The sequence below is a fragment of the Bombina bombina genome, chromosome 1, assembly GCF_027579735.1.
Source record: "Bombina bombina isolate aBomBom1 chromosome 1, aBomBom1.pri, whole genome shotgun sequence".
Taxonomy (NCBI): Eukaryota; Metazoa; Chordata; class Amphibia; order Anura; family Bombinatoridae; genus Bombina; species Bombina bombina.
The window spans coordinates 1592209995-1592237547 of record NC_069499.1 but is presented as its reverse complement, the minus strand read 5'-3'; the positions used below and the strand labels follow the sequence as shown (position 1 = coordinate 1592237547).

Below are 27553 nucleotides of genomic sequence, written 5' to 3'. Positions count from 1 at the left end.
AGAACCCCCGCCCCAGATCCACTGTCATTAGCGGTTAGAGTATGAGCAGGTGCACTGCACATCCTAATGGTATCAGAGCAAACAGATCCCCCGCCCCAGACCCACTGTCATTAGCGGTTAGAGTATGAGCAGGTGCACTGCACATCCTAATGGTATCAGAGCAAACAGAGCCCCCTCCCCAGACCCACTGTCATTAGTGGTTAGAGTATGAGAAGGTGCACTGCACATCCTAATGGTATCAGAGCTAACAGAGCCCCCGCCCCAGACCCACTGTCATTAGTGATTAGAGTATGAGCAGGTGCACTGCACATCCTAATGGTATCAGGGCGAACAGATCCCCCGCCCCAGATCCACTGTCATTAGCGGTTAGAGTATGAGCAGGTGCACTGCACATGCAGTATTTAGTTTATGAAGATGTATTTATGGTATCCGGGAGTGTAATATGTAGTGTTATTGTTTGTATAGGATTTATTGAATGTCGGGAAAGGGGTGGAACATTCAGAGGGTGGAGAATAAGGAGGCCAAGCTGAGGGGTTTCAGTCAATAGCCAGAAGTGAGAAAATCTGATAATTAAAAACTAGCATAAAAACCTAACCCCAACAGATATTATGTTGAAATAGTGGTATATTTAGTTTCTGTGCTGCCCTAGGCACAGAGCTCTCTGCTACTACAAAATCACTTTCACTCAGCAATTGTATCTCTTCTCTTATACATCTCTCACAACTGGAGAGCAGTGGCACAAGGAGGGGTCTGGCAGCCATTCTAGACCACCAGAGGTCACTGCTTTGTACAGACACAAATTAATAAAACGTCTGGAGAACGTAATGTGAGTGTAAGATGCCATAAAACTACCCACCGGCATGTATTGCCCCTTAACTCCAGCTGCCTTACACATAGGTCTACTTGGCTCAGGCAACAATACACAATTGCCCATTTAACCCTTTAGCTCCCAGTGCAGCTCAACCTCCTTTGGCAGCTAAGTAGTTAAAGAAACTGATGCTCTTTAGGGTAAAACTAACTGTTGAATTCTCAGTAAGAGCTAAAAGGCTCAGTTTGTCTTAAATTTGACTCCCTTCCCAGAGCTGAACTCGGTCAATAGCATTGGAAAAGCTGATACAAAGCGATCAATGAAGCTCTCTGAGATCTGTGCTTATTATGTTTATCTGGACACATTTAACTGAGTGTACGATTATGTTAGAGATTCAAATCTATAAGCACTTGGGCTGTGATCACTTTCCTGGTAGCACTGAGATAAAGAATATTCTAGCTGAACAAAGCACACATACTCTGTTTAAATGTGTAAGGAAGCACAGCGCTGCTTATTTTATCTCTTTTTATAAATAAATGCCAAAACTGAAATTACCATTATAGGTGACAATATATATTAGCTAAACCAGCTATTTTACTTGCAAGAATAAACCTAAAGGAACCACTTACATGTAATCCTTTATTGCTAGTTATTGGAGACACATTAAGGAATAAATTATAGTACAGTGACCCTCTTTCATCTCTGTGACTGGAGAGGGAAAATTCTACAAAAGTGTGAGAATAAAATGTGTTCATGTAGATGAAACAATAACAATAATAAAACTAATAATAATAATAAAATGTACACTGTTTCTTTAACAACCAGGTATCCCTTTAAAGTTTAAACCATGTTTTACAATATATAAAAACACACAATACAAACTGTTACAATGTTTAAAACATTGTTGTATTGTATAAAGAGACATCAAATAAATATTTACGTTAAATTACCTGGGCTAAAAAAGGATTTAAATGATCCAGCAATGGGCAGGTTAATTGCATCAGTAATTCATTCCACTCACTGCAGCTCACACTCTCAGCAAGAACATGAACAAACAGACCTAAATAATGTTGTTAATGGGGCATAAACCAAAACTGAATTCCTTCTAAAAAGGTGTTATTGTGCTTAGTGAAAAGCTTTTAGAATCCACTTTATTATTATTTCTCTGCTTTACAAAAATATAAATGTGAAAACTGCCCCAGAGAACGTAATCTGTGAAGTATAGAACCTATTACTGTCTGTTGTAAAGGAGATAATATCATATGTTTTGTATACAGTGCAGTGATTTATTCCTGATACAAATATTAAAAAATGGCCCATTACTGACCATTTAAATGTATAGGGTAGAATATATGTTAAAAAATGCAATGACATTTAATAATTCTGTCAAATTGTTTTTTTATAGAACAAAATGTTCCTAATGTATACATGCAGCGTACTGTACATATTTGCTTCCACATATTTTATTTCTACCCTATAATTTGAGCTAAATACAAAGCATCTCAAATGGTCTTTTTTCTATGCACCGCATGGGTTGGAACAAAGCAGTTATTTTATGTTTAGAGCGCTCCAGAAGAGACAGGCTAATACCACCATTTTTGGATTCTCTATTCTAATTGCTATTTTTGATATTTGACATTCACAGCTTTACATTTTCTATAAATGTGAAATGCTGAATGTAAACTATGAATATCTAAATGTAAAATATATATATATATATTTAATGTTTTCCAACAGTAACTATTATACAGTACACAGAGTATACAGGTATCATTAGTCTCAAGGGCAAACACTTTGTTCCAATGAACACGTTTCAGGACAATGCATTGGTAGATTGATCACAACAAATATTTCACAAGTAGAGACGTCATTCTGTGTATTTTACACTGTGATGTCATCATAAACGCACTGAACATAGGTCATTATATTAACTCACAGTATATTCATAAAGTTGTACTACCACTAAATAATAAATATACAAAATCATATCAAATTACATTTGTTTCAGAAATTGTAATATATTTTTTTGTGAATGAAGCACAAATTGATTTTTTTTCACTGTTATAAGAAAAAAAAAAATAATTCAGAGAATTTCTCATTTTATCATGAAATGAGATGCAGAATATTGGTTTTAGCAGCACAGGTTTTAATTTAACAATCAATAATATGTGTCGTTATTTATGTGCTTATTAACTTTATCCTTTTATATAACAGGACACAGTGTGACAGTCCCCAGAGATTATTACTGGCCAGAAGTGACCCTTACCTGTTCCATGATTGGCCTTTGTGGTCCGCACTGGAGTATAATGATTTTTTGAGGTTCTGACCGGTGTATTTTCCTTGGGTGAGTTATCTACAGCAGAGATGGCTTCTCGTTCACAATGCGGAATTGGGATGGGTCCTTGTTGTATCAAAATATCTGCCAGAGCCCTGAAATGTAAATATGTGGTGTTAACATGGTATGGAAAACCGAAGCCGCCAACGGCACACCTGATATATAGACAGAGAAAACGTCCAACAAAGCAGCCAACGGCACACCTGATATATAGACAGAGAAAACGTCCAACAAAGCAGCCAACGGCACACCTGATATATAGACAGAGAAAACGTCCAACAAAGCAGCCAACTGCACACCTGATATATAGACAGAGAAAACGTCCAACAAAGCAGCCAACGGCACACCTGATATATAGACAGAGAAAACGTCCAACAAAGCAGCCAACTGCACACCTGATATATAGACAGAGAAAACAAAGCAGCTGTCCAATATGAAATAGTATTTATTAGATAATACAAACTAGTCTATGAGGCCCATTTATCAAGCTCCGAATGGAGCTTGTGGGCCCGTGTTTCTGGCGAGTCTTCAGACTCGCCAGAAACAGCAGTTATGTAGCAACGGTCTAAAGACCGCTGCTCCATAACCCTGTCCGCCTGCTATGATGAGGCGGACAGGAATCGCCGGAAATCAACCCGATCGAGTATGATTGGCACCTCCCTGTTGGCGGCCGATTGGCCGCGAGTCTGCAGGGGGCGGCGTTGCATCAGCAGCTCTTGTGAGCTGCTGGTGCAATGCTTAATACGGAGAGTGTATTGCTCTCCGTATTCAGCAAGGTCTGTCGGACCTGATCTGCACAGGCGGACCTGATCTGCACTGTCGGACCTGATCTGCACTGTCGGACCTGATCTGCACTGTCGGACCTGATCTGCACTGTCGGACCTGATCTGCACTGTCGGACCTGATCTGCACTGTCAGACCTGATCTGCACTGTCGGACCTGATCTGCACTGTCGGACCTGATCTGCACTGTCGGACCTGATCTGCACTGTCGGACCTGATCTGCACAGGCGGACCTGATCTGCACTGTCGGACCTGATCTGCACTGTCGGACCTGATCTGCACTGTCGGACCTGATCTGCACTGTCGGACCTGATCTGCACTGTCGGACCTGATCTGCACTGTCAGACCTGATCTGCACTGTCGGACCTGATCTGCACTGTCGGACCTGATCTGCACTGTCAGACCTGATCTGCACTGTCGGACCTGATCTGCACTGTCGGACCTGATCTGCACTGTCGGACCTGATCTGCACTGTCAGACCTGATCTGCAAGACCTTTGATAAATAGGCACCTATATGTGAAGGGCTGCTGCTTGTTTAGAATTTTTTTGCATTTGTTTGATCCTAATGGTGCTGGGCTCTGCAGCTTCTGAAAAAGTGCACTAGTACTGGAATATTCTAAATTGTATATATAGACAGAGACAGACAGACATAGAAATATAGCGAGAGAGAGGTAAATAAAGACAGACAAAGATAGAGAGGTATAGACAGACAGACATATAAATATAGCGAGAGAGAGGTAAATAAAGACAGACAAAGATAGAGAGATATAGACAGAGACAGACATAGAAATATAGCGAGAGAGAGGTAAAGACAGAAAAAGATAGAGAGATATAGACAGAGACAGACATAGAAATATAGCGAGAGAGAGGTAAATAAAGACAGACAAAGATAGAGAGGTATAGACAGAGACAGACATAGAAATATAGCGAGAGAGAGGTAAATAAAGACAGACAAAGATAGAGAGATATAGACAGAGACAGACATAGAAATATAGCGAGAGAGAGGTAAAGACAGACAAAGATAGAGAGATATAGACAGAGACAGACATAGAAATATAGCGAGAGAGAGGTAAAGACAGACAAAGATAGAGAGATATAGACAGAGACAGACATAGAAATATAGCGAGAGAGAGGTAAATAAAGACAGACAAAGATAGAGAGATATAGACAGAGACAGACATAGAAATATAGCGAGAGAGAGGTAAATAAAGACAGACAAAGATAGAGAGATATAGACAGAGACAGACATAGAAATATAGCGAGAGAGAGGTAAATAAAGACAGACAAAGATAGAGAGGTATAGACAGAGACAGACATAGAAATATAGCGAGAGAGAGGTAAATAAAGACAGACAAAGATAGAGAGATATAGACAGAGACAGACATAGAAATATAGCGAGAGAGAGGTAAATAAAGACAGACAAAGATAGAGAGTTATAGACAGAGACAGACATAGAAATATAGCGAGAGAGAGGTAAATAAAGACAGACAAAGATAGAGAGGTATAGACAGAGACAGACATAGAAATATAGCGAGAGAGAGGTAAATAAAGACAGACAAAGATAGAGAGGTATAGACAGAGACAGACATAGAAATATAGCGAGAGAGAGGTAAATAAAGACAGACCAAGATAGAGAGATATAGACAGAGACAGACATAGAAATATAGCGAGAGAGAGGTAAATAAAGACAGACAAAGATAGAGAGATATAGACAGAGACAGGACATAGAAAATATAGCGAGAAGACGGTAAAAGACAGACAAAGATAGAAGAGATATAGACAGAGACAGACATAGAAATATAGCGAGAGAGAGGTAAGACAGACAAGATAGAGAGATATACAGAGACAGACATAAGAAACTTATAGCCGAGAGAGAGGTAAATAAAGACAGACAAAGATAGAGAGGTATAGACAGAGACAGACATAGAAATATAGCGAGAGAGAGAGGTAAAATAACAGACAGACTCTCCCTCCTCGATAGAGCGAGGTAAGGTCGACAGAGACCGACATAGAAAATATAGCGAGAGAGAGGTAAAAGACAGACAAAGATAGAGAGGTTTAGACAGAGACAGACATAGAAATATAGCGAGAGAGAGGTAAATAAAGACAGACAAAGATAGAGAGATATAGACAGAGACAGACATAGAAATATAGCGAGAGAAGAGGGTAAATAAAGACAGACAAAGATAGAGAGATATAGACAGACAAGACTAGAGAATAGAAATAAAGCGAGAGAGAGGTAAATAAAGACAGACAAAGATAGAGAGGATATAGACAGAGACAGACATAGAAATATAGCGAGAGAGAGGTAAATAAAGACAGACAAAGATAGAGAGATATAGACAGAGACAGACATAGAAATATAGCGAGAGAGAGGTAAATAAAGACAGACAAAGATAGAGAGTTATAGACAGAGACAGACATAGAAAATATAGCGATGAGAGAGGTAAATAAAGACAGACAAAGATAGAGAGGTATAGACAGAGACAGACATAGAAATATAGCGAGAGAGAGGTAAATAAAGACAGACAAAGATAGAGAGATATAGACAGACAGACATAGAAATATAGCGAGAGAGAGGTAAATAAAGACAGACAAAGATAGAGAGGATATAGACAGACAGACATAGAAAATATAGCGAGAGAGAGGTAAATAAAGACCAGACAAAGATAGAGAGATATAGACAGAGACAGACATAGAAATATAGCGAGAGAGAGGTAAATAAAGACAGACAAAGATAGAGAGATATAGACAGAGACAGACATAGAAATATAGCGAGAGAGAGGTAAATAAAGACAGACAAAGATAGAGAGATATAGACAGAGACCAGACATAGAAATATAGCGAGAGAGAGGTAAATAAAGACAGACAAAGATAGAGAGGTAATAGACAGAGACAGGACATAGAAATATAGCGAGAGAGAGGTAAATAAAGACAGACAAAGATAGAGAGATATAGACAGAGACAGACATATAAATATAGCGAGAGAGAGTAAATAAAGACAGACAAAGATAGAGAGGTATAGACAGAGACAGACATAGAAATATAGCGAGAGAGAGGTAAATAAAGACAGACAAAGATAGAGAGGTATAGACAGAGACAGACATAGAAATATAGCGAGAGAGAGGTAAATAAAGACAGACAAAGATAGAGAGGTATAGACAGAGACAGACATAGAAAATATAGCGAGAGAGAGGTAAATAAAGACAGACAAAGATAGAGAGGTATAGACAGAGACAGACATAGAAATATAGCGAGAGAGAGGTAAATAAAGACAGACAAAGATAGAGAGATATAGACAGACAGACATAGAAATATAGCGAGAGAGAGGTAAATAAAGACAGACAAAGATAGAGAGATATAGACAGAGACAGACATAGAAATATAGCGAGAGAGAGGTAAATAAGACAGACAAAGATAGAGAGATATAGACAGGACAGACATAGAAATATAGCGAGAAGAGGTAAGACAGACATAGATAGAGATATAGACAGACATAGAAATATAGCGAGAGAGAGGTAAATAAAGACAGACAAAGATAGAGAGATATAGACAGAGACAGACATAGAAATATAGCGAGAGAGAGGTAAATAAAGACAGACAAAGATAGAGAGATATAGACAGAGACAGACATAGAAATATAGCGAGAGAGAGGTAAATAAAGACAGACAAAGATAGAGAGATATAGACAGAGACAGACATAGAAATATAGCGAGAGAGAGGTAAATAAAGACAGACAAAGATAGAGAGGTATAGACAGAGACAGACATAGAAATATAGCGAGAGAGAGGTAAATAAAGACAGACAAAGATAGAGAGATATAGACAGAGACAGACATAGAAATATAGCGAGAGAGAGGTAAATAAAGACAGACAAAGATAGAGAGGTATAGACAGAGACAGACATAGAAATATAGCGAGAGAGAGGTAAATAAAGACAGACAAAGATAGAGAGGTATAGACAGAGACAGACATAGAAATATAGCGAGAGAGAGGTAAATAAAGACAGACAAAGATAGAGAGATATAGACAGACAGACATAGAAATATAGCGAGAGAGAGGTAAATAAAGACAGACAAAGATAGAGAGATATAGACAGAGACAGACATAGAAATATAGCGAGAGAGAGGTAAATAAAGACAGACAAAGATAGAGAGAATTAGACAGAGACAGACATAGAAAATATAGCGAGGAGAGTAAATAAAGACAGACAAAGATAGAGAGGATATAGACAGAGACAGACATAGAAATATATGCGAGAGAGAGGTAAATAAAGACAGACAAAGATAGAGAGAATAGACAGAGACAGAATAGAAATATAGCGAGATGAGAGGTTAAATAAAGACAGACAAAGATAGAGAGATATAGACAGAGACAGACATAGAATATAGCGAGAGAGAGGTAATAAGACAGACAAAGATAGAGAGGTATAGACAGAGACAGACATAGAAAATATAGCGAGAGAGAGAGGTTAAAGACAGACAAAGATAGAGAAGGTATAGACAGAGACAGACATAGAAATATAGCGAGAGAGAGGTACAGAACAGACAAAGATAGAGAGGTATAGACAGAGACAGACATAGAAATATAGCGAGAGAGAGGTAAAGACAGACAAAGATAGAGAGTATAGACAGAGACAGACATAGAAATATAGCGAGAGAGAGGTAAATAAAGACAGACAAAGATAGAGAGATATAGACAGACAGACATAGAAATATAGCGAGAGAGAGGTAAATAAAGACAGACAAAGATAGAGAGATATAGACAGACAGACATAGAAATATAGCGAGAGAGAGGTAAATAAAGACAGACAAAGATAGAGAGATATAGACAGAGACAGACATAGAAATATAGCGAGAGAGAGGTAAATAAAGACAGACAAAGATAGAGAGATATAGACAGAGACAGACATAGAAATATAGCGAGAGAGAGGTAAATAAAGACAGACAAAGATAGAGAGGTATAGACAGAGACAGACATAGAAATATAGCGAGAGAGAGGTAAATAAAGACAGACAAAGATAGAGAGATATAGACAGAGACAGACATAGAAATATAGCGAGAGAGAGGTAAATAAAGACAGACAAAGATAGAGAGATATAGACAGAGACAGACATAGAAATATAGCGAGAGAGAGGTAAATAAAGACAGACAAAGATAGAGAGGTATAGACAGAGACAGACATAGAAATATAGCGAGAGAGAGGTAAATAAAGACAGACAAAGATAGAGAGGTATAGACAGAGACAGACATAGAAATATAGCGAGAGAGAGGTAAATAAAGACAGACAAAGATAGAGAGATATAGACAGAGACAGACATAGAAATATAGCGAGAGAGAGGTAAATAAAGACAGACAAAGATAGAGAGATATAGACAGACAGACATAGAAATATAGCGAGAGAGAGGTAAATAAAGACAGACAAAGATAGAGAGATATAGACAGAGACAGACATAGAAATATAGCAAGAGAGAGGTAAATAAAGACAGACAAAGATAGAGAGATATAGACAGACAGACATAGAAATATAGCGAGACAGAGGTAAATAAAGACAGACAAAGATAGAGAGATATAGACAGACAGACATAGAAATATAGCGAGAGAGAGGTAAATAAAGACAGACAAAGATAGAGAGATATAGACAGAGACAGACATAGAAATATAGCGAGAGAGAGGTAAATAAAGACAGACAAAGATAGAGAGATATAGACAGAGACAGACATAGAAATATAGCGAGAGAGAGGTAAATAAAGACAGACAAAGATAGAGAGGTATAGACAGAGACAGACATAGAAATATAGCGAGAGAGAGGTAAAGACAGACAAAGATAGAGAGGTATAGACAGAGACAGACATAGAAATATAGCGAGAGAGAGGTAAATAAAGACAGACAAAGATAGAGAGGTATAGACAGAGACAGACATAGAAATATAGCGAGAGAGAGGTAAATAAAGACAGACAAAGATAGAGAGGTATAGACAGAGACAGACATAGAAATATAGCGAGAGAGAGGTAAATAAAGACAGACAAAGATAGAGAGGTATAGACAGAGACAGACATAGAAATATAGCAAGAGAGAGGTAAATAAAGACAGACAAAGATAGAGAGGTATAGACAGAGACAGACATAGAAATATAGTGAGAGAGAGGTAAATAAAGACAGACAAAGATAGAGAGATATAGACAGACAGACATAGAAATATAGCGAGAGAGAGGTAAATAAAGACAGACAAAGATAGAGAGGTATAGACAGAGACAGACATAGAAATATAGCGAGAGGTAAATAAAGACAGACAAAGATAGAGAGGTATAGACAGAGACAGACATAGAAATATAGCGAGAGAGAGGTAAATAAAGACAGACAAAGATAGAGAGATATAGACAGACAGACATAGAAATATAGCGAGATAGAGGTAAATAAAGACAGACAAAGATAGAGAGATATAGACAGAGACAGACATAGAAATATAGCGAGAGAGAGGTAAATAAAGACAGACAAAGACAGAGAGATATAGACAGAGACAGACATAGAAATATAGCGAGAGAGAGGTAAATAAAGACAGACAAAGATAGAGAGGTATAGACAGAGACAGACATAGAAATATAGCGAGAGAGAGGTAAAGACAGACAAAGATAGAGAGGTATAGACAGAGACAGACATAGAAATATAGCGAGAGAGAGGTAAAGACAGACAAAGATAGAGAGATATAGACAGGGACAGACATAGAAATATAGCGAGAGAGAGGTAAATAAAGACAGACAAAGATAGAGAGGTATAGACAGAGACAGACATAGAAATATAGCAAGAGAGAGGTAAATAAAGACAGACAAAGATAGAGAGGTATAGACAGACAGACATAGAAATATAGCGAGAGGTAAATAAAGACAGACAAAGATAGAGAGGTATAGACAGAGACAGACATAGAAATATAGCGAGAGAGAGGTAAATAAAGACAGACAAAGATAGAGAGATATAGACAGACAGACATAGAAATATAGCGAGAGGTAAATAAAGACAGACAAAGATAGAGAGGTATAGACAGAGACAGACATAAAAATATAGCGAGAGAGAGGTAAATAAAGACAGACAAAGATAGAGAGGTATAGACAGAGACAGACATAGAAATATAGCGAGAGAGAGGTAAAGACAGACAAAGATAGAGAGGTATAGACAGAGACAGACATAGAAATATAGCGAGAGAGAGGTAAATAAAGACAGACAAAGATAGAGAGGTATAGACAGAGACAGACATAGAAATATAGCGAGAGAGAGGTAAATAAAGACAGACAAAGATAGAGAGATATAGACAGAGACAGACATAGAAATATAGCGAGAGAGAGGTAAATAAAGACAGACAAAGATAGAGAGATATAGACAGACAGAAATAGAAATATAGCGAGAGAGAGGTAAATAAAGACAGACAAAGATAGAGAGATATAGACAGACAGACAGATAAGTATATACAGACAGACATAGATCGATAGATAAGATAGATAGACAAATGATAGACAGACAGATATACATATAGATAGCTAGAGATAGATTAGATAGATGACTGATGGATAGATGGGTAGGTGGATTAGATAGATGGATAGATGGATAGATAGATAGATAGATAGATAGATAGATAGATAGATAGATAGATAGATAGATAGATAGATAGATAGATAAATAGATAATAGATAGGTAGGACAAATTAGATAGATGATAGGTGGATGGATAGACAGACTGACAAATTAGATAGATGATAGATAGATAGATGATAGATAGATAGATAGATAGATAAATGATAGATAGATGATAGATAGATAGATAGATAGATAGATAGATAGATGATAGATAGATAGATGATAGATAGATAGATAGATAGATAGATAGATAGATAGATAGATAGATAGATGATAGATAGATAGATAGACAGACTAATTAATTTGTGGACTTAAATGAAAACATTCCAATAAAGAATGTAAAATGACTTCTATTGAATAATGGTCTGAATCCCTTTTTTCTTTTGTGTTTAGACATCTGACAAATGTAAAGTTCTAATTATGATCCCCTATTGTCCTTAACATAATAAAAAGAAAAAATGCTTATTTAGAAAATAAAATCTATATTTTGACATTTATAGTACTAATGTTTCACTTGACATTTTTTCTGCCATTCAAATGTTTGTAAAGAACAGATGCTATTAGAATATAATGTTTGAATAATGTTTCCCAAATAAACAGTATATATACTATATATTAATATACTGTATATAGACAGAGACAGACATAGAAATATAGCGAGAGAGAGGTAAATAAAGACAGACAAAGATAGAGAGGTATAGACAGAGACAGACATAGAAATATAGCGAGAGAGGTAAATAAAGACAGACAAAGATAGAGAGATATAGACAGAGACAGACATAGAAATATAGCGAGAGAGAGGTAAATAAAGACAGACAAAGATAGAGAGATATAGACAGAGACAGACATAGAAATATAGCGAGAGAGAGGTAAATAAAGACAGACAAAGATAGAGAGGTATAGACAGAGACAGACATAGAAATATAGCGAGAGAGAGGTAAATAAAGACAGACAAAGATAGAGAGGTATAGACAGAGACAGACATAGAAATATAGCGAGAGAGAGGTAAATAAAGACAGACAAAGATAGAGAGGTATAGACAGAGACAGACATAGAAATATAGCGAGAGAGAGGTAAATAAAGACAGACAAAGATAGAGAGGTATAGACAGAGACAGACATAGAAATATAGCGAGAGAGAGGTAAATAAAGACAGACAAAGATAGAGAGATATAGACAGACAGACATAGAAATATAGCGAGAGAGAGGTAAATAAAGACAAAGATAGAGAGATATAGACAGACAGACAGATAAGTATATACAGACAGACATATATAGATAGATAGATAGATAGATAGATAGATAGACAGATAGATAGATAGATAAATGATAGATAGATGATAGATGATAGATAGATAGATAGATAGATAGATGATAGATAGATAGATGATAGATAGATAGATAGATAGACAGACAGACAGATAGATAGATAGATAGATAGATAGATAGATAGATAGACAGACAGACAGACAGACAGCTAGATAGATAGATAGATAGATAGATAGATAGATAGATAGATAGATAGATAGACAGACAGATTTAATTTGTGGACTATAGACAAATGTTTGTAAAGAACAGATGCTATTAGAATATAATGTTTGAATAATGTTTCCCAAATAAACAGTATATATACTGTATATTAATATACTGTATATAGACAGAGACAGACATAGAAATATAGCGAGAGAGAGGTAAATAAAGACAGACAAAGATAGAGAGATATAGACAGACAGACAGACAGATAAGTATATACAGACAGACATAGATAGATAGATAGATAGATAGATAGATAGACAGACAGACAGATTTAATTTGTGGACTATAGACAAATGTTTGTAAAGAACAGATGCTATCAGAATATAATGTTTGAATAATGTTTCCCAAATAAACAGTATATATACTGTATATTAATATTCAACTGTGATATTTGATAAAAAGGATGTGGCACAAATGCAATTTAATTACAAGGCATTTCATTTCATTTTATTCGGTGGTTTGAAATTGAACATGGAAATCAGCCAATAGGAATGCAAGGGTAACCCAATATAAAAGGGGTCCTCATATTCAGTATTCAGGGTGCGGCTGGTGACTGCATGAAGAGGACCTCCACGTTCAAGGTTGCAAGATGAGGTCCACTGTCGCTGCCACCTCCGGGATGAAGATGACCCGCCGGCACCGCCACCATCATCTTCGGTGAGTACCATCTTGGGGTTTAGAGTTGGGGGGGGAGGGGGGTTAGATTGTTTTTTTATGATTTCCTCTGGGAAGCAAATGAGCCAAATTACCTTTTCAGGCCACTTTTTAGATTAGTTTTTTTTTATTGTTGGGGGTGGTGGGGGTTATTGTTAGAGGGATGTAGGTTTTTTTTATTGTTGGGGGTGGTGGGGGGTTATTGTTAGAGGGATGTAGGTTTTTTTTATTGTTGGGGGTGGTGGGGGTTATTGTTAGAGGGATGTAGGTTTTTTTATTGTTGGGGGTGGGGGGGGGGGTTATTGTTAGAGGTATTGTTGGGGGTGGTGGGGGTTATTGTTAGAGGGATGTAGGTTTTTTTATTGTTGGGGGTGGTGGGGGGTTATTGTTAGAGGGATGTAGGTTTTTTTTATTGTTGGGGGTGGTGGGGGTTATTGTTAGAGGGTTGTAGGTTTTTTTATTGTTGGGGGTGGTGGGGGGTTATTGTTAGAGGGATGTAGGTTTTTTTATTGTTGGGGGTGGTGGGGGGTTATTGTTAGAGGGATGTAGGTTTTTTTTATTGTTGGGGGTGGTGGGGGTTATTGTTAGAGGGATGTAGGTTTTTTTATTGTTGGGGGTGGGGGGGGGTTATTGTTAGAGGGATGTAGGTTTTTTTATTGTTGGGGGTGGTGGGGGGTTATTGTTAGAGGGATGTAGGTTTTTTTATTGTTGGGGGTGGTGGGGGGTTATTGTTAGAGGGATGTAGGTTTTTTTTATTGTTGGGGGTGGTGGGGGTTATAGTTAGAGGGATGTAGGTTTTTTTATTGTTGGGGGTGGTGGGGGGTTATTGTTAGAGGGATGTAGGTTTTTTTATTGTTGGGGGTGGTGGGGGTTATTGTTAGAGGGATATAGGTTATTTTATTGTTGGGGTGGTGGGGGTTATTGTTAGAGGGATGTAGGTTTTTTTATTGTTGGGGGTGGTGGGGGGTTATTGTTAGAGGGATGTAGGTTTTTTTTTATTGTTGGGGGTGGTGGGGGGTTATTGTTAGAGGGATGTAGGTTTTTTTTATTGTTGGGGGTGGTGGGGGTTATAGTTAGAGGGATGTAGGTTTTTTTTATTGTTGGGGGTGGTGGGGGGTTATTGTTAGAGGGATGTAAGTTTTATTATTGTTTGGGGAGGTGGGGGGGTTATTGTTAGAGGGATGTAGGTTTTTTTATTGTTGGGGGTGGTGGGGGGTTATTGTTAGAGGGATGTAGTTTTTTTTTTATTGTTGGGGGTGGTGGGGGGTTTTTGTTAGAGGGATGTAGGTTTTTTTATTGTTGGGGGTGGTGGGGGGTTATTGTTAGAGGGATGTAGGTTTTTTTATTGTTGGGGGTGGTGGGGGTTATTGTTAGAGGGATGTAGGTTTTTTTTATTGTTGGGGGTGGTGGGGGTTATTGTTAGAGGGATGTAGGTTTTTTTATTGTTGGGGGTGGGGGGGGTTATTGTTAGAGGGATGTAGGTTTTTTTATTGTTGGGGGTGGTGGGGGGTTATTGTTAGAGGGATGTAGGTTTTTTTTATTGTTGGGGGTGGTGGGGGTTATTGTTAGAGGGATGTAGGTTTTTTTTATTGTTGGGGGTGGTGGGGGGTTATTGTTAGAGGGATGTAGGTTTTTTTATTGTTGGGGGTGGTGGGGGGTTATTGTTAGAGGGATGTAGGTTTTTTTTATGAAAAAGAGCTGGATCACTTGACCTTTTAAGGGCTACTTGTAATTTCTTTTTAGAATATGTTTTTTTTAGGTAAGTTTTTTATTTTGGGGAGTTTGAATAGACATAATTCTTCTTTTGTTTTTGGTAAGTTGTTATTTTTAGCAAGTTTAGTGTTTTCTATTTTTTTTGAAATGGTAGTTTTTTTTACTGTAATGTTATGGGGGGGTTACGTTTTTTTTTTATTGTTATGGTAGTTTTTCATTTTTCAGGAAATTTTTTATTTTTTTAAAGGTAGTTAGGTTTTGTTTGGTAAAGTTAGGGTTAGTCTATTTTGGGTTGGGTTGGGTTGGGTTGTTAGGCTAGGGGATTTAGATGTTAGTGGGTTACTTTGCATTGGGGGGCTTGTGGTTTTGGGGTTAATATGCTAGTGAAGACTTTGCGATGTTGGGTGTGTGGCGGTTTAGGGATTAATAGTGTAGAAGCTAACTTTGCGGTTGTGTGTGTGAAGGTTTAGTGGTTAATACTGTATAGTTGTGCAGACTTTGCGGTGTGAGGGGTCTGATGGCCCCCGGATATCTCCACCAAAATGGCCTGCTTCCACCCTGAAACCTGTAGCTATAGAGCGGGAAAATGATTATAGCAAGTAGCCCACCCTAATAACCAGACAAGACCATTATTAAGGTGAAATATGCACAAGCTTTATTGAGACAAACACACAGCTTATATACGCATTTGCCATCTGATAAGAGCCTTATCTGTCCATACAGGCTGGCATCTCCATAGGAGCTATAGGTGCATAGAGATCCCACAATAGCTAGGTCATAGTTCGGGGTGATCCCAAAGGGAGCTATTCCAGGGTACCATTGGAGAGCTCTCGGCCCCTAGATGTCCCAGTCCAAAAAGCAACATGATCTGAGGCTGGGGGGCGGAGCAGTAGCCTGGCAAAGGGTACTCTGGAACAGTCCAAGGTGGGGGGGTGTCAGAACCCAAGGTTCCCGAGTGAGTTCCCTCTTAGTAATCACCGCAACCCATGCCCATCAATGGTCCCCAAGTCCCCAAAAGTGTGGAGCTCCAGGGTAAAGAACTTCGGGAGAGACCTAGGTTAAAGTCCATCGGGAATCTCTAGCGATCCCAGCCAGTGGGTAGTTCCATAAGATTCCGGCTGGAAAACGGAAAGGCAGGAAGGGGCCAAGCAGGGCAGCAATCAGCTCTTTCAGGGCAAAGTTCAATCATTGTAACATACAAAAAGAGGAACTGGTGGAAAACACAACAATCCAAATAGGAGAGGGGGTGGCCTTGGCAGCCTGGTATCCATGACAGTGCTCTACTCCTATGGTCCAGCAGAACCGTCAAGATCCTAACGGGTCAGCCTGGGGCTGTCCGGTGATGTTACTCCACATGTCCCCTGAACACCCACCTTCAAACACACAGAATCCTCTCAAGATCTAGGGCCCATAGTCAGTGGGGAGGAGGCTGGCCTGCCGTTCTCTCCAAGTGCAAAAGTAATGGAGGCTTCCGTTACATTTCTCCCACTGGTATGAACCTGAGTTAGTCGAACGGTCGATCCCCAAACTCTCCCCTATTTTGTTGTTGGCCACTGCCACTGGGGGGTGAGGATGTTGACCTCCTCTCCCTGGAACTGGCTCTGCCGCTGGGGACAGAGGTTGGCTACCTCCACTACCTGGAACTGGCTCTGCCTCTGGGGAGAGAGATCGGCTATCTCCTCTCCTTGGAAATGGCTCTGCCGCTGTGGAGAGAGGTCAGCTACCTCCTTTCCCTGGAAATTATTCTGCCGCTGGGGAGAGAGGTTGGATACCTCCTCTCCCAACTGGCTCTGCCACTGGGGAGGGAGGTCAACTACCTCCTCTCCTTAGAACTGGCTCTACCACTGTAGAGAGAGGTTGACTACCTCCTCTCCCTGGAAATGGCTCTGCTTCTGGGGAGAGAGGTCGGCAACCTCCTTTCCCTGGAAACCGTTCTGTCTCTGGGGAAAGAAGTCGGCTACCTTCTCACCCTGGAACTGGCTCTGCAGCTGTGGAGAGAGGTTGGCTTCCTTCTTTCCCTGGAAATGGCTCTGCCGCTGTGGAGAGAGGTCGGCTACCTCCTCTCCCTGGAAACCGTTCTGCTGCTGTGGAGAGAGGTCAGCTACCTTCTCTCCCTGGAAACCGTTCTCCTGCTGGGTAGAGAGGTTGGCTACCACCTCTCCCTGGAAATGGCTCTGCCACTGTGGAGAGAGGTAGGCAACCTCCTTTCCCTGGAAACCGTTCTGCTGCTGGGGAGAGAGGGCTACCTCCTTTCCCTGGAAACCTTTCTCCTGCTGGGGAGAGAGGTCGGCTAACTCCTCTCCCTGTAACTGGCTCTGCCACTGGGGAGAGAGATCGGCTTCCTTCTTTCCCTGGAAATGGCTCTGCCGCTGGGGAGAGAGGTCGGCTACCTCCTCTTCCTGGAAACCATTCTGCCGCTGTGGAGAGAGGTCAGCTACCTCCACTCCCTGGAAACCGTTCTCCTGCTGGGGAGAGAGATCAGCTACCTCCTCTCCCTGGAACTGGCTCTGCCACTAGGGAGGGAGATTGGCTACCTCCTCTCCCTGGAACTGGCTCTGCCACTGTGGAGAGAGGTCGGCCACCACCTCTCCCTGGAAATGGCTCTGCCGCTGTGGAGAGAGATTGGCAACCTCCTCTCCCTGGAAACCATTCTGCCACTGGGGAGAGAGGTCAGCTACCTCCTCTCCCTGGAAACTGTTCTCCTGCTGGGGAGAGAGATCAGCTACCTCCTCTCACTGGAACTGGTTCTGCCACTAGGGAGGGAGATCGGCTACCTCCTCTCCCTGGAACTGGCTCTGCCACTGTGGAGAGAGGTTGGCTACCACCTCTCCCTGGAAATGGCTCTGCCACTGTGGAGAGAGGTAGGCAACCTCCTCTCCCTGGAAACCTTTCTCCTGCTGTGGAGAGAGGTCGGCTAACTCCTCTCCCTGGAAATGGCTCTGCCACTGGGGAGAGAGATCGGCTATCTCTTCTCCCTGGAAATCGCTCTGCCACTGGGGAGGGAGGTAGGCTACCTCCTCTCCCTGGAAACTCCAGCCATCCTCCAGCCATGGCCGCACTTGTATAGCATACCATCAGAGGGCCCTGGAGCATCATGTCAGTCTGGATCAGTCCATCTAATTTAGATAGCCATTCCTCCCTGGGCTGCTCTCCCAGGAAAGGCACTCGGAAGTCCAGCTGGAGCCAGTATCTTTCCTCAGCAATGGGGAGGGCTTTCCACAATAGTCCTGCTCCTGTTGAAGAGCCTTCTTTCAGAGTTCTAGGTGGATAAATTCTATCCATCCCAGCTCATCCTATGCAGAACCAGGACCGTCCAGATGGGCCAACGCCTCTTGCATTCTCCATCTTATTCCATTGTACTGTTGGAGAGCTCCGGGGCCCCTAGATGTCACAGTCCAAAAAGAGTCATGATCTGTGGCTGGGGGCCGGAGCAATAGCCTTGCAAAATGTACTCCGGAAAAGTCTGAGGTGGGGGGGGTTTCAGAACCCCAAGTTCTTGACTAAACTCCCTCTTTGTAATCACCCCAACCCATGCCAATAAAAGGTATAATAAGTCACCAAAAGAGCGGAGCTCTGGAGCCAAGGGCTTCAGGAACAACCCAGGTTAAAGTCCAGTGGGAATCTCTAGCGATCCCAGCCGGGGGGTAGTTCAATAAGATTCTGGCTGGGACTCAGCAAAGCAGAAAGGGGCCAAGCAAAGTAGCGATCAGCTCTTTCAGGGCAAAGTTCAATCATTATAACACACAAAAAGGGGAACTGGTGGGAAACAATCGAAATAGGAGAGGGGGTGGCCTTGACAGCCTGGTATCCATGACAAGGGGTGTAGTGGATTAGGGATTAATAGTGTAAAGTGGTAGTTTGGTATTTAGGGGTGTGGCGGTTTAGGGGTTAATAGTGTAGTGGGGAATTTTGGTGGGCTCTGTGATGATTTAGGGGTTATTAGAGTTGGGGTCTTATGGCGATTCGGGTTAGCTTGCGAGTAGTGTGTTATGTTTGTTTTTTTCAATTTTTGTAGTACCAACATAACCTGACATGCAAACGGTTTACTGCTAGCGGAGTTAGTGCTCCACTTGCAAATTGGCCTTAAATGTCTATTGCTTTTGTGTAAAATTTGTACTTTGTCCCACAAACCCTAGAGAAGCTGTGACCAATTCTTTTTTTTTTTTAAATGCTGCAAATTGCCTAAACCAGCTGTGTGATTTGTAGGTTACAAAATTTGCTTTTTGGTTTGTCAGGGAGCGTGGCACAAGTTTTACACAAAAACGACAGTTCTAATGTCCCTTTAAGCATCACACAGTGTAAGATTACTTTAGACACAAGCAAATATTGCAGCAGTCGTCACAGTGACCTTGTATCACACTGAGGCTTTTTTATTCATTTCATATTAAAATACTGATAACTTAATTTACTGAAAAATCTGTATTATTTTTAGGCAATAAATATACTAAATTTTTGTAAAATTATTATTTATTTATATTACACACAAAAAAAACAGTTTAATACAATGGCAAGCTTCAGCGTTAATGTTTTTTTAATAAGAAGGTGAAAATGGAACATAAACGTTATTTGTACGTGTGATAACCGTGGGCTTCAGCACAGATGGTAAATGCATAAACCAATAAACCTGCCCTGGTGAGGCAGAGACACAGAACAGTAAAGCAGCACTCACATCTTGCAGGGTCACCGGCCCACAGATCACCCAGGTCTATCCTCCTGGTACAAACCCCACCCACAAAGAGCCAACTCTCAGCAAACCAAACACAGATGACAATGACATATCCCTCTAGTGTGCACTTAACAAATATAACCACTGTACACCCAAATATACTCAATGTACACCCAAATATACTCACTGTACACCCAAATATAACTACTGTATACCCAAATATACTCACTGTACACCCAAATATACTCACTGTACACCCAAATATAACTACTGTACACCCAAATATACTCACTGTACACCCAAATATACTCAATATACACCCAAATATACTCACTGTACACCCAAATATACCCACTGTACACCCAAATATACTCACTGTACACCCAAATATACCCACTGTACACCCAAATATACTCACTGTACACCCAAATATAACCACTGTACACCCAAATATACTCAATGTACACCCAAATATACTCACTGTACACCCAAATATAACTACTGTACACCAAATATACTCACTGTACACCCAAATATACTCACTGTACACCCAAATATACTCACTGTACACCCAAATATAACCACTGTACACCCAAATATACTCACTGTACACCCAAATATACCCACTGTACACCCAAATATACCCACTGTACACCCAAATATACTCACTGTACACCCAAATATAACCACTGTACACCCAAATATACTCACTGTACACCCAAATATACTCACTGTACACCCAAATATAACCACTGTACACCCAAATATACTCACTGTACACCCAAATATACCCACTGTACACCCAAATATACCCACTGTACACCCAAATATACTCACTGTACACCCAAATATATTCACTGTACACCCAAATATACCCACTGTACACCCATATATACCCACTGTATACCCAAATATACTCACTGTACACCCAAATATACCCACTGTACACCCAAATATACTCACTGTACACCCAAATATACTCACTGTACACCCAAATATACCCACTGTACACCCAAATATACTCACTGTACACCCAAATATAACCACTGTACACCCAAATATACCCACTGTACACCCAAATATACTCACTGTACACCCAAATATACTCACTGTACACCCAAATATAACCACTGTACATTCAAATATACCCACTGTACACCCAAATATACCCACTGTACACCCAAATATACCCACTCTACACCCAAATATACTCACTGTACACCCAAATATACTCACTGTACACCCAAATATACCCACTGTACACCCAAATATAACCACTGTACACCCAAATATACCCACTGTACACCCAAATATAACCACTGTACACCCAAATATACTCACAGTACACCCAAATATACCCACTGTACACCCAAATATACTCACTGTACACCCAAATATAACCACTGTACACCCAAATATAACCACTGTACACCCAAATATACCCACTGTACACCCAAATATAACCACTGTACACCCAAATATACTCACTGTACACTCAAATATACCCACTGTACACCCAAATATACTCACTGTACACCCAAATATACTCACTGTACACCCAAATATACCCACTGTACACCCAAATATAACCACTGTACACTCATTGGGACTGATTTATCAAGGCCCGAATGCTTCTAATTCTGTGCAAGCCTTCTAAGACCGCTGCTCCTTAACTCGTCCGCCACCTCTGAGGCGCGGGCAGCAATCAGCCCGATTGGATACGATCCGGATGATTGACACTGTTACGGTTGCCTCCAGGCTGGCTGGAAGTTGGACCGTAGAAAACAGAATTTATGCATACCTGATAAATTACTTTCTCCAACGGTGTGTCCGGTCCACGGCGTCATCCTTACTTGTGGGAATATCGATTCCCCAACAGGAAATGGCAAAGAGTCCAAGCAAAAGCTGTCCATATAGTCCCTCCTAGGCTCCGCCCACCCCAGTCATTCGACCGACGGACAGGAGGAAAAAAACAGGAGAAACCATAGGGTGCCGTGGTGACTGTAGTTAGAGAAAATAATTCATCAAACCTGATTAAAAAACCAGGGCGGGCCGTGGACCGGACACACCGTTGGAGAAAGTAATTTATCAGGTAAGCATAAATTCGGTTTTCTCCAACATTGGTGTGTCCGGTCCACGGCGTCATCCTTACTTGTGGGAACCAATACCAAAGCTTTAGGACACGGATGAAGGGAGGGAGCAAATCAGGTTACCTAAACAGAAGGCACCACGGCTTGCAAAACCTTTCTCCCAAAAATAGCCTCCGAAGAAGCAAAAGTATCAAATTTGTAAAATTTGGCAAAAGTGTGCAGTGAAGACCAAGTCGCTGCCTTACATATCTGATCAACAGAAGCCTCGTTCTTGAAGGCCCATGTGAAAGCCACAGCCCTAGTAGAGTGAGCTGTGATTCTTTCAGGAGGCTGCCGTCCGGCAGTCTCGTAAGACAATCGGATGATGCTTTTAAGCCAAAAGGAAAGAGAGGTAGCAGTCGCTTTTTGACCTCTTCTTTTACCAGAATAGACGACAAACAGAGAAGATGTTTGTCTGAACTCTTTTGTAGCTTCTAAATAGAATTTTAGAGCACGGACTACGTCTAAATTGTGTAACAAACGTTCCTTCTTTGAAACTGGATTCGGACACAAAGAAGGTACAACTATCTCCTGGTTAATATTTTTGTTGGAAACAACCTTTGGAAGAAAACCAGGCTTAGTACGCAAAACAACCTTATCTGAATGAAACACCAGATAGGGCGGAGAACACTGCAGAGCAGATAAATCAGAAACCCTTCTAGCAGAAGAAATAGCAACCAAAAACAAAACTTTCCAAGATAACAACTTAATATCTATGGAATGTAAAGGTTCAAACGGAACCCCTTGGAGAACTGAAAGAACTAGATTTAAACTCCAGGGAGGAGTCAAAGGTCTGTAAACAGGCTTAATCCTAACCAGAGCCTGAACAAATGCTTGAACATCTGGCACAGCTGCCAGTCGTTTGTGTAACAAGACAGATAAAGCAGAAATCTGTCCCTTTAGAGAACTCGCTGATAATCCCTTATCCAAACCCTCTTGTAGGAAGGAAAGGATCCTAGGAATCTTAATCTTACTCCATGAGAATCCCTTGGATTCACACCAACAGATATATCTTTTCCATATTTTATGGTAAATCTTTCTAGTTACAGGTTTTCTGGCTTGTACCAGAGTATCTATCACAGAATCCGAAAACCCACGCTTAGATAAAATCAAGCGTTCAATTTCCAAGCCGTCAGCTGGAGAGAGACTAGATTTGGATTTTCGAATGGACCCTGTACCAGAAGATCCTGTCTCAAAGGTAGCTTCCATGGTGGAACCGATGACATATTCACCAGGTCTGCATACCAAGTCCTGCGTGGCCACGCAGGAGCTATCAAGATCACCAAGGCCCTCTCCTGCTTGATCCTGGTTACCAGCCTGGGAATGAGAGGAAACGGTGGAAACACATAGGCTAGGTTGAAGGTCCAAGGCGCTACTAGTGCATCCACTAGAGCCGCCTTGGGATCCCTGGATCTGGACCCGTAGCAAGGAACCTTGAAGTTCTGACGAGACGCCATCAGATCCATGTCTGGAATGCCCCATAAGTTAATTGGGCAAAGATCTCCGGGTGAAGTTCCCACTCCCCCGGATGGAATGTCTGACGACTCAGATAATCCGCCTCCCAGTTTTCCACTCCTGGGATGTGGATCGCAGATAGGTGGCAGGAGTGATCCTCCGCCCATTCTATTATTTTGGTCACTTCTCTCATCGCCAGGGAACTCCTTGTTCCCCCCTGATGATTGATATAAGCAACAGTCGTCATGTTGTCTGATTGGAATCTTATAAATCTGGCCTTTGCTAGTTGAGGCCAAGCCCTGAGAGCATTGAATATCGCTCTCAGTTCCAGAATGTTTATCGGGAGAAGAGACTCTTCCCGAGACCATAGTCCCTGAGCTTTCAGGGATTCCCAGACCGCGCCCCAGCCTGCTAGACTGGCGTCGGTCGTGACGATGACCCACTCTGGTCTGCGGAAGCTCATTCCCTGGGACAAGTGGTCCAGGGTTAGCCACCAACAGAGTGAGTCTCTGGTCTTCTGATCTACTTGAATCACTGGAGACAAGTCTGTATAGTCCCCATTCCACTGTTTCAGCATGCACAGTTGTAATGGTCTTAGATGAATTCGCGCAAAAGGAACTATGTCCATTGCTGCAACCATCAACCCTACCACTTCCATGCACTGAGCTATGGAAGGACGTGGAATAGAATGAAGAACTTGACAAGCGTTTAGAAGGTTTGACTTTCTGACTTCTGTCAAGAAAATCCTCATTTCTAAAGAATCTATTATTGTTCCCAAGAAAGGAACTCTTGTCGACGGAGACAGGGAACTTTTTTCTATGTTCACCTTCCATCCGTGAGATCTGAGAAAGGCCAGAACGATGTCTGTGTGAGCCTTTGCCTTTGAGAGAGACGACGCTTGTATCAGAATGTTGTCCAAGTAAGGTACTACTGCAATGCCCCTTGGTCTTAGGACCGCTAGAAGGGACCCGAGTACCTTTGTGAAAATCCTTGGAGCAGTGGCTAACCCGAATGGGAGCGCCACAAACTGGTAATGTTTGTCCAGAAAGGCGAACCTTAGGAACTGATGATGATCCTTGTGGATAGGAATATGTAGATACGCATCCTTTAGATCCACGGTAGTCATAAATTGACCGTCCTGGATTGTAGGTAGAATCGTTCGAATGGTTTCCATTTTGAACGATGGAACCCTGAGAAATTTGTTTAGGATTTTTAAATCCAGAATTGGTCTGAAAGTTCCCTCTTTTTTGGGAACCACAAACAGATTTGAGTAAAATCCCATTCCCTGTTCCGCCGTTGGAACTGGGTGTATCACTCCCATTTTTAACAGGTCTTCTACACAATGTAAGAATGCCTGTCTCTTTATTTGGTTTAAGGATAAGTGAGACATGTGGAACCTTCCCCTTGGGGGTAGTTCCTTGAATTCCAGAAGATAACCCTGAGAAACTATTTCTAGTGCCCAGGGATCCTTAACATCTCTTGCCCAAGCCTGAGCAAAGAGAGAGAGTCTGCCCCCTATTAGATCCGGTCCTGGATCGGGGGCTACTCCTTCATGCTGTCTTGTTAGCAGCAGCAGGCTTCTTGGCCTGCTTACCCTTGTTCCAGCCTTGCATGGGTTTCCAGGCTGGTTTGGTTTGTGAAGCATTACCCTCTTGTTTAGAGGAACGGGAGTTGGAAGCCGGTCCGTTCCTGAAATTGCGAAAGGAACGAAAATTAGACTTATTCTTGGCTTTGAAATGCCTATCTTGCGGGAGGGCATGGCCCTTTCCCCCAGTGATGTCTGAGATAATCTCTTTCAATTCTGGTCCAAAGAGAGTTTTACCCTTGAAGGGGATATTAAGCAATTTTGTCTTGGAAGATACATCCGCTGACCAAGACTTTAGCCAAAGCGCTCTGCGCGCCACAATTGCAAACCCTGAATTTTTCGCCGCTAATCTAGCTAATTGCAAAGCGGCATCTAAAATAAAAGAATTAGCCAACTTGAGTGCGTGAACCCTGTCCATAACCTCCTCATACGGAGTCTCTCTACTGAGCGACTTTTCTAGTTCCTTGAACCAGAACCACGCTGCTGTAGTGACAGGAACAATGCACGAAATGGGTTGCAGGAGGTAACCTTGCTGTACAAAAATCTTTTTAAGCAAACCCACCAATTTTTTATCCATAGGATCTTTGAAAACACAATTATCCTCGATAGGGATAGTAGTGCGTTTGTTTTGAGTAGAAACTGCCCCCTCGACCTTAGGGACTGTCTGCCATAAGTCCTTTCTGGGGTCGACCATAGGAAATAATTTCTTAAATATAGGAGGGGGGACAAAAGGTATGCCGGGCTTCTCCCACTCCTTATTCACTATGTCTGCCACCCGCTTGGGTATAGGAAAAGCGTCGGGGTGCACCGGAACCTCTAGGAACTTGTCCATTTTGCATAATTTTTCTGGAATGACCAGGTTGTCACAATCATCCAGAGTAGATAACACCTCCTTAAGCAGTGCGCGGAGATGCTCTAATTTAAATTTAAATGTCACAACATCAGGTTCAGCCTGTTGAGAAATTTTTCCTGAATCTGAAATTTCCCCATCTGACAAAACCTCCCTCATGGCCCCTTCAGATTGGTGTGAGGGTATGACAGAGCAATTATCATCAGCGCCCTCCTGCTCTTCAGTGTTTAAAACAGAGCAATCGCACTTTCTCTGATATGCAGGCATTTTGGATAAAATATTTGCTATGGTGTTATCCATTACTGCCGTCAATTGTTGCATAGTAATAAGCATTGGTACGCTAGAAGTACTAGGGGCCTCCTGCGTGGGCAAAACTGGCATAGACACAGAAGGAGATGATGTAGAACTATGTCTACTCCCTTCATCTGATGAATCATCTTGGGCAACTTTACTATCTGTGGCAGTACTGTCCTTACTTTGTTTGGACGCTATGGCACAATTATCACACAATTTTGAAGGGGGAGACACATTGATCTTCAAACATATAGAACATAGCTTATCTGAAGGAGCAGACATGTTAAACAGGCTTAAACTTGTCAAGAAAGTACAAAAAACGTTTTAAAACAAAACCGTTACTGTCTCTTTAAATTTTAAACAGTGCACACTTTATTACTGAATATGTGAAAAAGTATGAAGGAATTGCTCAAAATTTACCAAATTTTCACCACAGTGTCTTAACGCATTAAAAGTATTGCACACCAATTTTCAGAGCATTAACCCTTAAAATAACGAAACCGGAGCCGGTTACAGTTTTAACCCCTCTACAGTCCCAGCTACAGCCTTTGCTGCGACTTTACCAAACCCAGGGGGGAATACGATACCAAAAGAAGCCTTCTAGGAACTTTTCCAACCACTTTCAGATCCACACACATGCATCTGCATGTCTTGCTCTCAAAAGTAATTGCGCAGTAATGGAGCGAAAATGAGGCTCAGCCTACAACTGGGAAGGCCCTTCCTGACTGGAAAGGTGTCTAACTCAGTGCCTGACGTTAAAAAACGTTCCCCAAGCTTATAAGTGTGAATTTCAGACATAAACATGTATAAAATGCTCAAATAAATCAATCGATTTTGCCCATAAAAGTGTCTACCAGTTTTATAGCCCATATTAAGCCCTTTATTCTGTTTGAGACTAAGAAAATGGCTTACCAGTCCCCATGAGGGGAAAATGACAGCCTTCCAGCATTACACAGTCTTGTTAGAAATATGGCTAGTCATACCTTAAGCAGAAAAGTCTGCTAACTGTTTCCCCCAACTGAAGTTACTTCATCTCAACAGTCCTATGTGGAAACAACAAACGATTTTAGTTACTGCTGCTAAAATCATCTTCCTCTCACAAACAGAAATCGTCCTCTTTT

The 27553-nt window shown here is 41.1% G+C and overlaps 1 protein-coding gene across 1 annotated transcript in view; it reads right to left on the bottom strand.

Annotated features, from left to right (window-relative positions):
* SHISA6 (shisa family member 6) overlaps positions 1-27553 on the bottom strand; it is a 1135433-nt gene that overhangs the window by 926938 nt on the left and 180942 nt on the right. The window contains exon 2 of the mRNA XM_053710428.1: positions 3075-3238. Within this exon, the coding sequence (XP_053566403.1) occupies positions 3075-3238 (164 nt within the window). The remainder of the gene's footprint in view (positions 1-3074; positions 3239-27553) is intronic.